General features: G+C 41.2%; 1 protein-coding gene across 2 annotated transcripts in view; it reads right to left on the reverse strand.

The window, feature by feature from the left end:
• XIRP2 (xin actin binding repeat containing 2) overlaps nucleotides 1-13259 on the reverse strand; it is a 264735-nt gene that overhangs the window by 57630 nt on the left and 193846 nt on the right. For both annotated transcript variants that reach the window (XM_077447917.1, XM_077447916.1), the window contains exon 2: nucleotides 11240-11379. In XM_077447917.1, the coding sequence (XP_077304043.1) occupies nucleotides 11240-11379 (140 nt within the window). The remainder of the gene's footprint in view (nucleotides 1-11239; nucleotides 11380-13259) is intronic.

Genomic DNA, 13259 nt, shown 5'->3' on the forward strand with positions numbered 1-13259 from the left:
TAAGAACTTCGGGTATTGAGTCTGACTTAGTGGAAGGGGACCTCTCTTACGGCTCTGGTTCTGGTCTCACTGGAATGGGAACAGGGAGACCGGAGCACAGTGGGGTAGGAGAGTCCAGCCAGGTGCAGCAGCAGGTGTCAGGAGATGAGGATCCTCTGAAGCAGGAACTCTCTGTAGCGGAGAAGCAGAAGGCTGCAGGCCACTGGATCAGGATGGATGGATCCTCCGGAGGTAAGGTAGCAGATACAGGAACAGGCAGGAGACAGCAGAGGTATCAGGTACAAGCAAGGTTCGGCAACAGGTAATCAGTCCAAGAAGAGTCAAACAAGCCGGGGTCGGAGCAGGAGAGGTCAGCAAGGTCAGACAGAGCCGGGTCAGATATCAGATGGGTAGCAGGTAGGTAAACAGGTATTCTCAGGCACTAGCTGCAGACGAGACAGCACAGAACCACTGCAACTGCGCCTTTAAAAAGGGCCACTGGCGCCAATCGAGCTAACGCTCGTCCGTGCGTGCGTGTACCGCGCGCACATACGATCGACGTGCACCCGCGCGCGTTGGACGACGCTCGTGCCCACGACGACCCGCGGCACGAATGCGTGTGCGCGTACGGAAGGTCGATCGTACGGAACGGACGGATTCCTGACAGTCTGTCAGGAGTCCAGAAACTCATTGACCTTTTATACACACACACTAATTACAAGTAAACTGATCACAGGTGAGGATGGTTACCTTTAATAGGAATTCAAACCCCTTTGTGTCAACTTGTGTGCATGTTATCAGGCCAAAATCACCAGGGTATGTAAGATTTTGATCAGGGCCATTTGGGTAATTGCTGTTGTCATTATGATTTAAAAAGAGCAAAACACAGCTATATGATAATAAATGGTTTCAGCCAAACACTAACCATGAGTGAAAGAAACGTTTTTGTGTTATCATTCATATTCTCTGAAAAATGGCCAAGAAATCATAAATTCTGCCAGGGTATGTAAACTTATGAGCACAAATATATATATATATATATATATATATATATATATATATATATATACTGTATAAACATATATGTTTTTTTTTTCTTGGTACATTTTGTAACAGTAAAAGGCACAAGCAGCTCTACCTCAGTTACAAATCTGTCCTGTTCCTCATATATCCCTTAGTCAGAGGACTTTGTGCCAACAGTAAAAGTAGATTGAACTTTTGGTGCCAAATAGGAATTCAGGATCAACTGGGAGCCTCTGCTGAAAATACTAATACAGAAGTTGAATTAATCGTAAAATATTTTTATTAGTTCGTCCCATCAGTTTCTACCTGTCTCTGTAAAAAAAAGCCATATTTCTTTACATCTTCACTGTTCATTAAGGAGCGAAAATTACTTTTTTTCATAAGATTTTATTATCACCTGTCCATAAAGCTGCCAATCGCTCAGCATCCTGCTTCTAGCACTAATCATAATTGGTTTAACGGAGTGAGTCACTGCCACTCTGCTTCATTTCTATGTTGATTAGGCTACTCCTAATGGATTTAGAGTATGCAGAGAGAGAGGGAGAAAAAGAGGGAAAAAAAACACAGTCGAGAATTAAAATTAGATATAAAAATGATGCAGGCATCCAGTAACAAAAGCTTAGGCACTGCTTTATCTATAAATCTATAAAGTGTTATTATGAGACTCTCAGTTTACTCCAGGGTAGAGGAAAGTTTTAATGCTGTAGATGTATATGTTTGGGTTTTATCATTAACAAATGTTATCATTGCTTTGACCCATGGTTAATTTTATTTAAAGGCACTTTTTCACCAGATACACTTACTGTTTAGTTCTGCAAGTTCTGCAATAGTGTACTTTTTTTTCCTTAGAAACATTACCATAGAGGGAAAATGTTTTATATTGTATTAAAGCATAAATAAAGTAAGGCTTAATATAACTAGTAATCCTACAAAACGCTTAGTTGTAGCATTAAAGTGACCTTTGCCTTTTCTTTTACCATCCCATATGAGAGTATGTGTGCATGGTGGTTGTTGTAAGCTCATTGTTGCTCTCTCTTCTTCCAAAGCTCTCTAGCAATCCCTGGATAGTAGCTGTGTAACTCTGCGTAAAAAATTACTTTACCTTCACAAATTGGATGTGCAGAGCTGCAGAGTGTGCAAGTGTAGTAAACCTGCTCAGATACATTTACATCATTCCTTCTTACTAGGGTTAAGCTCCCGGTTCGATTTGAACCTGAGGTTTGGCCGGAACTTTGCTTGCTCGGATGCTCATCCTAATGCTGGACATTTAGTTCATTCATCAGGAATAAAATGCTATATGTAGTAGCCTGGCTATGTTTGGTCAGGTACATCACTGGGCATACCCACCCCTTTGTTTACAACTCTGGTAGAAGTAATTCACAGCAAGTGAATGACAGGAGCGGACACGTAAGCTGGGGGGGGGGGGGGGGGTATTACTTTTCAAAAGTCTGCAGGAGTCGTACATCATGATTGATGAGGACCTGCATTGCTGGATAACATAGTTAACAATGGATTTATGGAACTTGTCAAAAAGCGTGTTGACTTTATTTACTATTTTTTTGTGAATGAGTATGGGTATGTACACCTCATTCATGTGGGGAGGGGGTGTCTGGAGGCCTCCTTATTTTAAAAGGTGGCATTCAGATTCCAGTAAGCCCCCTGTTCACAGACCCCCACAACCACTGGGCCAGTGTTGTGTCCTCATCAGCATAGAAACAGGATGCTTAGCCAAGGAGGTCCTCCTTGGCAAGGTCCTTACCCCATGTTAAGGGCATGTGGCCTGGTATGGTTTAAGAGGGGGAGGGGGCATGATCATCCCCCTTCTTTCCTGGCTTGTCAGGCTGCATGCTTGTATAAGGGTCAGGTATAAATTTTGAGGTTGAGCCCAACACTGTGTGTTTCTTAATTTCTGCAAGGAGTCTCAATTAATATGTATGCCAGAACCTCATCCAGGATAAGGTTCTGGTTAAGATGAAGCATTTTTTTTACTTTTAAACAGGGTTCAGATACAGCACCCAAACTTCAGTAGTTTTTGGTGAACCTGCCCCAAACTAAACCCAGGTATTTTTGGCTCACCCCAACCCTTTACCATTTTTTTTTTCCGATTGACTGACCACTCGCTTTTTTTTTTTGGTGGTATTTGATCACCTCTGCAATTTTTATTTTTTGTGCTATAAACACAAAAAAAGCGTAAATTTTGAAAAAAAACACAATATTGTTTGCTTTTTGCTATAATAAATATCCCCAAAAATATATAAAAAAAAAATTTTTTCCTCAGTTTAGTCTGATAGGTATTCTTCTAAATATTTTTGGTAAAAAAATCACAATATTGATTGTATTGATTGCATGTATTGATTGGTTTGCGCAAAGGTTATAGTGTCTACAAAATACAAAAAAGATAGTTTTATAGCATTTTTATTATTATTATTTTTTGATTAGTAATGGCGGCGACTGCGACATTATGGCGGACACATTGGACACTTTTGACACTATTTTGGGACCACTGTCATTTATACAGTGATCAGGGCTAAAAAAAAATGCACTGATTATTATGTAAATGACACTGGCAGTGAAGGGGTTAACCAGTGATTCTAACTGTGGGGGGGTGGGCTACTAGTCACATGACAGCAATCACTGTTCCCGATGGCAGAGAACAGTGATCTCTGTCATGACACAAGCGAGAACGGGGGAATGCCTTGTTTACATAGACACTTCCCAGTTCTGAGGCTCCTTGACACGATTGCCGGGAGACCGGCAGACATCAAGTCCACCGGTCCCGCGGGCATGGTCACGGTCACGGTCACGGTCACGGTCACGGTCACGCTGTACGCTGTACGCTGTGGCAGCGCGCGTGCCTGCTATCCCTGCCTCTTAGAGGGGACATACAGGTACGGCCCTTTGCCCACCGCTGCCATTGTGCCGACGTATATCGGCGTGCAAAGGTCGGCAAGTGGTTAAGGAGAGAAGTTATGCTTTAAGGTGAGACTGAATTCAGGTGGGCTTATGGGGATGCTAATAAGTTCTGTACATTTATAGTAAGTCAGTTTTAAGCTTTGGAAGTTTTTTTTTATTCTGAAGGAGATCAGCATTGGCAGCCTTTGGATTCTTCCCTGCAAGATTCCCTTTAAAATAATCAATTGCTCATATACAATATTGCATATACATCCATATACAGTATATGTACACCCTGTACATGGTAGCATGCATTCCATATTATTTGCCACAATTACATGTGTACAGCCATGTCCAAAAGTTTTGAGATTGACGCAACTATACATTTTCAGTCTGCTGCCTCAGTTTTCATAATGGCAATTTGCATATACTGATATGAAAAATGATCAAATGAATAACAAGTCCCTCTTTTACATGAAAGTGAACTTAATACCATAAAAAAAACGTTTCCACTGCATTTGTGAAGAAGGCTTCAAGGCACCCAAAAAAAAAGTCCAGCAAGCACCAGGACTGTCTCCTACAGTTGATTCAGCTGCAGGATCGGGGCACCACCAGTGCAGAGCTTGCTCAGGAATGGCAGCAGGTGGGTGTGAGTGCATCTGCATGCACACTGAGGCGAAGACTTTAGGAGGATGGCCTGGTATCAAGAACAGCAGCAAAGAAACCTTTTCTCTCCAGGAAAAACATCAGGAACAGAATGATATTCTACTAAAGGTACAGGGATTGGACTGCTGAGGATTGGGCTAAAGTAATTTTCTCTGATGAATCCCCTTTCCGATTGTTTGGGGCATCCAGGAAAAAACCTTGTCTAGAGAAGAAAAGGTGAGAGCTACCATCAGTCCTGTGTCATGCCAACAGTAAAGCATCCTGAGACCATTCATGTGAGGGATTGCTTCTCAGCCAAGGGAGTGGGCTCACTCACAAATTTGCCTAAGAACACATTGATACAAATGATACTAATGATACATCCTCCGAGAGCAACTTCTTCTAACCATCCAAGAACAGTTTGGTGACAAACAATGCCTTTTCCAGCATGATGGAGCACCTTACCACAAGTGGCTTGGGGAACAAAACATGGAAATGTTGGGTCCATGGCCAGAAAACTCCCCAGATCTTTATCCCATTGAGAACTTGTGCTCAATCCTCAAGAGGTGGGTGAAGCAAAATAAAACCCACACATTCTGACAAACTCCAAGCATTGATTATGTAAGAATGGGCTGTCATCAGTCAGGATGTGGCCCAGAAGTTGATTGACAGCATGCCAGGGGGAATTGCAGAGGTCTTGAAAAAGAACACTGCAAATATTGACTGTTTGCATAAATGTAATGTAATTGTCAATAAAAGCCTTGACACCTATGAAGTGTTTGTAATTATACTTCAGTATACCATGTACCATCTGACAAAAAGTTTTAAAAACACTGAGGCAGCAGACTTTGTAGAAAATAATATTTGTGTCATTCTTAAAACTTTTGGTCACGGCTATAATTTGCAAAGAGTATATTACTGAAAAACAAACCAAAAATGTGTTCCAAATCTTTCAGAGCCATTTAAGAAATGCTATTTAAAAACATATACCTGTGTACACTGACTCTTTTGCATAATCCTAGTAATCTGACAAAGAGCTCATGAACTGAAAACAGCCCCTTGAGATACAATTAAAGTGTTACTAAACCCACAACAGTAAAATCAGTCTGTATATGCAGTAAAGCATGCTTGCTATACTCACTTTGGAACCTAAAGGGTCAATCCTCTGCATTGTGTAAAAAGGCTGTTTGATCCTGTCTTCTCTAATCTCCCCCTTCTTCCACTGTGCCTAATCCATCTGCTGCTGATTGGTGTGTATTTTAAAAGCATTGTTTTGTTTTCTTTGGGAGGGTATATGTGATCGGCACAGGGCCAATCAGCACTGTTCAGACAGAAAGTCAGGGGCCATGCAGCCTCATAGGGCAGTCAGAGTAGAAAGAAAAATCCTCCTACAAACTGTAACCAGTGCTCAGCCGAACACTGATAGAAGTCACAAGACTGATATATACTGCTGATGAGAAAAGGTATTTAGCAGTTTATATTTAATAAAATAATTTCATTTCCATGTTCTGTGTACTGTGGGAGACCAGATATAGTGAATGCCGGGTCCTGGGTTTAGTAACACTTTAATCTGTCACTGGATAGTGATTTTGTAGGCGAGGCCTAACCATTGTATTTGAAAATTTAGTAAACACATGTAGATACTTAATTTGGTTCACATGTACAAATTGACCGTTCACTTATATAACTAAATTTACAGCTTTTGTTACACGTCATACATTGCTTCAGGCAGTAGAGGGCACTATTTATCTACAATGCACTTTTCAATAGTAACAGATAAGGCACTTACAGAACATAATGCCAGAGGAGCACTTCCCCTGAAGAGCTACAATATAGCTTGGTCACAGTGAGATCCCCAAATGTCCCTGCAGAGATCTGGCTGGCAGTAGGAGCCAACTTGAAAGGCAACACCTACTCTTTCCCTCCTCAACAGGTACCTCTCCCTAATGCTGCTTCTATTCTCTCCCTATCTTTCAGGGGCTCTATCCCTAGCTTACCCACACTGTGGGCACACTGAATGACAAAGCATCCTACTATTTATGAAAATCCTCAGTTAAAGCGGGAGTCCGCCGGGAGTTCCGTCGTTTTTTTTTTAAAAAAAGCCAGCAGCTACAAATACTGCAGCTGCTGACTTTAAAAATAAGGACACTTACCCGCCCAGCGCGCCCGCGATTTCGGCACCCAAAGCCGATCTCTCGATCGTCTCTCGGGTGCTGCCGCCGCCATCTTGGATATGGGAATCAGGAAGTGGAGCCTTTCGGCTTCATTTCCCGGTTCCCTACTGCGCATGCGCGAGTCGCGCTGCGCAATAAGGACGGTCCCCGCTGTCTCTGGGATCCGTGTGTTTCCCAGCAGGCAGCGGGGGACTTTCGGAAAGGGGCGTAGATTCTGCGGAAAGGGGCGTAGCTTCTGCAGAATCTACGCCGGAAGTGGGTGCAGATACATGTACTGTACAGGTACCTGCACCCCCCTCCACCCTGTACGGTGCCAATTGTGGCGCCGGAGGGGGGGAGGATTCCAATGAGCGGAAGGTCCACTTTAGGGTGGACCTCCGCTTTAAGATTTCTGCCCAAATCTTGTTGGATTTCAGTATCCAACAGGATTGCTGTCCTCCCCAAGATAGCTGAATGTAGCCCATGAAAGGGGACAATTATTCTTAAATGGGCTCCTGCCAACTGGAAGAATTATCACAGTGCCACCTTCAGCTTGGAAAATAAACGCCAACCTCCACCTGCCTATAGGATTGAATGACTAAAGATTGTATAGTGAGTGTTCCCTAAACAAAGTAAATATTCGCGTAGTTTGGTAATTAAGGAAAAGCTGTATTTACTTTGCGCACCCAATCATGTTTAGGGGTAATTAACAGGATATTTTCTTGCACGTGATTGGCTGATTGTAAAAAACACATACTTGCTTGCTATCTTTACAAAATAGTTGAGTGGCTGAGTCGGGGATGAGTGCTGCTTTGAATATTACTATGAATATTGAAGTATGCCCTGAAATCCTGATATTTTTTTACAAAGGTAAAGTGACTAATCAAACAGCATGAGACAAACTGTGGAGCTTTATCAATTTTATGTCTAGTGACTGGAATTTAAAAGGCATGCCTTGCTGATACATTCAACAAACTAAAACACAAAATCTATCACTTTAGGGTAAAAACACAGTGCTATTCACTGCTAATGATACAATCTCTGCAGTTAAAGAAAAAATATTCATTGGAAAAAGAGAGCTGCTGTAGCTGGGCAGTTTGACACCCTTTAATACTTCAGCCACATGCCTTGTTGAAAATAAAATGTCCTTATACCTAGATATATAGACAACACTAACAAAGCGCCTCGAACAACTGTCCACTTCTTTAGGAAATATTTCCCTCTTACTATGGTAATTGAAGTCTACAGATGACTAGCTATCCTTTTATAAATAAAAAAAATGTCAAAACACATTTATATCTCCTCTAACACTTTAATCCAGCAATAGTTTTAAACTACCTCTTCACCTTGCATATGGGCTTGTCTGGAAGTGATTCTAAAAGCTCACTTTTTATTTAAAAAAAAAAACATGTTGTACTTACCTGCTCCGTGTAATGGTTTTGCACAGAGCAGCCCTTAACCTTCTTTTTTGGGGTCCCCCCATTGGTTCTCCTGGCCCCTACCTCCTGCCATGTACCCCTATAGCAAGCGGCTTGCTATGGAGGTAGGCGTGCATGCTCGCTTCCCAGCTGGCTTTGTGTATCCATAAGACACACAGAGCGTGCCTTGGCCATGCCCCGCCCCACCTCACTGGCTGTGATTGACGGCAGCAGGAGCCAAAGTCGAACTGAAGTCTGTGATTAGCAAGAAGGCTATCATCTCATTATAACCGCTTCTGTATATGTGAAACCACTTAACGCTCGTGCTATAGCCGAATGATGGCTACAGCGCGGGGTTAGATTGCCGTGAGGGTGTCCATGTACGTCCTCCCATACTCACGCTGTCTGCCCGCCCATGCACCGCGCATCCTGGGATCACCGAGTCCCCGGCCCTTTACCACCTGTCAGCCAATGACAGCTGATCACATGATGTAAACAGGAGGTGGTAACGGGCTTTTTTTCCCCCTCACACTGACAGCGTGAGGAGAAAAAAAATAAAGCCAATTGCTGGCTTCTGTAAGATGGATATCGATCCCACTCAGTAAACACAAGTACTGCTAACCAGTGCCCACCAGTGCCACCTATCAGTGCACACTATCAGTGCCCACCAGTGCCACCTATCAGTGCCCACCAGTGCCACATATCATTGCCCATCAGTGCTGCCAATCAGTCCCCATCAGTGCCTCATAATCAGTACCATCTATCAGTGTTGTCTATCAGGGCTACCTACCAGTGCCACCCTTTAGTGTTCATCAGTTCCACCCATCAGTGTTGTCTATCAGTGCCACCTCTCAGTGCCCTTCAGTACCACCTATCAGTGCCCTTCAGTGGCGCCGATCAGTGCAGCCTTATCAGTGCCTCCTGATCAGTGCCCACCAGTGCTGCCCCATCAGTGCCACCTATTATTGCAGCCTATCAGTGCAGCCTCATCAGCGCACATCAATGAAGGAGAAAAATTACCTGCTTGCAAAATTTTATAACAAACTTTGAAAACTGTTTTTTTTTCCCCAAACTTTTTTTTGTTTGTTTAGCAGTGGTGATTACATACCACCAAAATAAAGCTTTATTTGTGTGAAAAAATGATAAAACATTAATATGGGTGCAGTATAGCATGAATATGAACAGAAAAAGTATTTCTCCTGTGCTCATGTAGGTGGTATTAGTATAGAATGGTTGTACTTTCAAATGGTGTGAAGTAAAGGATGATCTTGCGTGTTCCGCTGCCTAAACTGACCAGGGGTGGTCCAAAGAAGGCCAAGTGAAAGAAAGGGTTGATCTAACACGTGATCTAACGCTTGAATCAAGATAATACAGTTTACTCTTATACAAAGTAGATGGATACAACAAAGTTACTACGTATTCATAAAAATTAGGTTACAAAATATACATTAAAAATTAGACATGCCCATGCAAGGGCAAGTGCTCAAAGGTTGGCTGACACGTTTCAAGGGTTTTTTTTGTGTGAAAGAAAATGCTAAAAAATTAATATGGGTGCGGTGTAGCATGCCCACGCAATTGTCATTCAAAGAGTGACAGCGCTGAGAGCTGAAAACCGGCCTGGGCAGGAAGGGGGTATATGGGACCAGTAAGCAAGTGGTTAAAAGGAAAAAAAAAATCTGCCAAGTATGGTGATAGCGTATATACTATATAGGAGTCATCCAACCTGCCCCATTAAATAAAGACTGAAGATGCCATATAAATACATGTCCAAACGTATTTTATGGAAAAGAGAAAATAATTTTGTATGCGGAAGTATATTCTGGGATCTAATTAACTACAGTACTATCAGCACAGCATCCTGTAGGTTGGATTAGAATATGAAGGGACACAAACTGGCTGTGATGGATCTACTTTTGTGGTTGTAGTGCTCAGAATCCAACAGGAAGCAAATAGGACTGGCATGATCGCCAAGTATTTTGAATGTTATTTTATTTTTTAAATAAAAAGGCCTTATGTGGATTGTGAGGGACAGAGCAATGTAGTGCCAATGTTTTACATAAGGTTTCCATACACTTTAATATACAGTATATCTGAAGACTTAAGATGGGCTACCTAAAAAAAAAAGGCCTCCTCTGCTTTAAGCATTGAAAATGTATTTACCATTATTTAGGTTTGGACCAAAATGAATTATGTGTAATGATTACAATAGTTCTTTTATACTGCAGTGTCCAATGTTTTTGCTGCTTTTTTATTTACTTTTATAAGTCCACATTTTTTTAACAAAACAAAGAAAAAAAAAGGGCAGACTTAAAGTGGATGTAAACCCCAATTTTTTTTTTTCTGTCATAATGTAGAGTATACGATTTCCTATCATTTGAGCCCAGTCTTGCCACAAAGAGTTAATCCAGCTCTGATAAATCCTCTTTTATTAGTCAGTGAGATAAATCTTGACAAACAGAGAAAAACTTTGTCAAATCCTCCCCCTTGCTGTGAGTGACAGGTGATTTACATATCTCGTGTAGCCTAAGAGACATGCATTATTTTTTAATTCTCTCCCACTCCTTTCTTCTGCTGCTCTGCCAGGATTGAATGTCCCACACCTCAGCATAATTGGGCATGCTAAAGTCATGTGGTTACTTTCCTGTCTTTTCCCTGGATGTTAGAGATCATAGCAGAAGTTCAGTGTAAGAAATACACAGGAGAAAATGCATATTGACAAGGGGAGTGTAGAGGTGGACAGGGAGTCTACTAACATCACGGCTCCACCCACCTAGCTCAAGACAACAGACCCACCCACAGAATCTGCAGTTTTTCAGTTCTCATAACAGACAGAGGGGAGACATTTGACAGGTAAAGATACATGCAGGAGGCATATATATCCTTCTAGATAACCCCTATGGCAGTAGGATGACATTGGGTTTACATCCACTTTAATGAACCACTTTCGATTCCTTTTTTTATTAGCCCAATTTATAGTATAATTATATTATTATTTCCTTTGTTTGGGTTGAACCTCATGTTTTTCATTTTCTACTACCTTCATATAGTTACTATAGTTATCATTTTGTTAAGGTATCATTTGTTTTATAAGTTACTATACATAGTTGAACCAATTTTTTATTTACTTACATCCACATTGGAAGTCTGGCTCTTGCTGGTAGCGGCAGTTTGATACATGGCCATCCTTTCCTTTAATGGTAAAGATTCAAGCAGATCTAATGGAACACTTCCAATATCGGTGCTCTCTTCTAAATGTTTCTTCTTGCCACCTAATAAAGATAAAAAAAATAAAAACTGTAAGTGAATCTGATTGTACCAACATAGAGGACTGCCCCACAGTAATTAAAATATTTATACTACTGAACTACACATATTCAGACATTTAAAATGGCAGATGCAGGAAAAATAATGCAGCCGCTGTAAATCGCAAGTGTAGCTCTTTACTTCTGACATGCTATGTGTGGCCAAATAAAACTTATACCACATACACTTAGAATTCCCCATAAAGCCCCATACACACGATCGGACTTTCCGACGAGAATTGTGTAAAGACAGGCTGTTGGCTGAAAATTCGACCGTTTATACGCTCCATCGGACAATTGTTGTCGGATTTTACGCGGACAAATGTTGGAGGGCAGGCTTTAAAATTTTCCGCGGACAAATGTCTATTGTCGGATTTTACGATCGTGTGTACACAAGTCCGTCAGACAAAAGTCCAAAGTACAAACACACATGCTCGGAAGCAAGGACGAGCCAGAAGCGCTTGGTCTTGTAAACTAGCATTCGTAATGGAGAATTAACATTCATAACGCGGCAAATTATGAAATCTAGAAATGCAGCGCACATTCTCTTCTTCTTTAATGTGATAATAATGAAGGTTCTTTGCTGGTGATACTGACGGAGCTTTGCCAAATGTATTTTTCAAAGGCTTTTTTTTTCTAGTGATATCAAGAATATTTTTATTATGCTTGTTTGTTTTTGTTTTTAAGATCAAAGATACAACTATGTTGGTGTCCCTTGTTAATTTTACATTGTATTTTTAAAATATAACTGCCTACTCCCAAACTGTCATTCGAAGTAAAACACATAGCCAATTATTATTCTACACAATTTTTTTATTGTGCATTAAAAAAAGAAAACGAATAAAATTAGACATGCTATCTGCCAATTCAACTTAACCAAAAAGTACATTCTATGCATCCAAAAAATTAGAAAATATACCAAATCAAATTATTATTCAACCAAATTATAAAATAAAAACCTCAAGCATGTGTCCTGCTTCTTAATATAGGGGGTCACCAATGCCAAGAGTTGGTGAAAGCAGGGGTCTGTCATCCAGAGGTAATTCCAAAAATCATCCAGATTATTCTACTGGAGCTCCCGCAGCAAAGGCATAGGACATAATTGGTCACGATTAATAAAGCAACCAATTTTTGGTCCAAGAAATCCTCCTCCTCCTGTTCCTGGACTGGACTTGGGTCAAAGCAATAACTCCAAGGCCAATAAATAACATGTTATCGCCTCCAATTCTGCAACATGGCTGATTAACAAATGGCCATTCAGAAACTAACTGAAAAGCGCAAAAATGAAAAGCGCAAAATGAAAAGCGCAAAATAAAAAGCGCAAAATCAACACTTACCAAACTTCTACTGATACGAAATTAGCAGAAGGAGCCCAAAGGGTGGCACATGACAACTAAACTTCCTCTTTGTAGTCTCATAGTACGTCTAATACATCACTACGTTCATGTTTGTTGGCCGACAATTCCTTGCCATTTGTATGCAAGACAAGATCCTGACCAACACCCTTCCGACAAAGCCTTTGTCTGTGGAAAATCTGATTGTGTGTATGAGGCTTTAATCACACTGTGCATTATGCATGTCTCCTATACCGTAGAAAGTTAAGGGTAAGTACTTCTGGTACCACTTCTGCATAACTGCCCTGGTTTGTCGCATTTGAATTCAAACCACAGCACTACCTGCTTGGAGTTTGCATGTTTTTACTGTGTCTGAATGGGTTTCCCCCTACACCTACACCCAAAGACATGCTGGTAGGTTAATTGGCTCCTTATTAAATTAGCTCTAGTATGTGTATGAATGTGAGTTAGAAAGCTTAGATTGTAAGCTCCTTAAGGACAGAGATTGATGTG

Source organism: Lithobates pipiens, unplaced genomic scaffold (assembly GCF_037356315.1).
Source record: "Lithobates pipiens isolate NorthernLeopardFrog02 unplaced genomic scaffold, aLitPip1_a1.2 Scaffold_22, whole genome shotgun sequence".
NCBI lineage: Eukaryota > Metazoa > Chordata > Amphibia > Anura > Ranidae > Lithobates > Lithobates pipiens.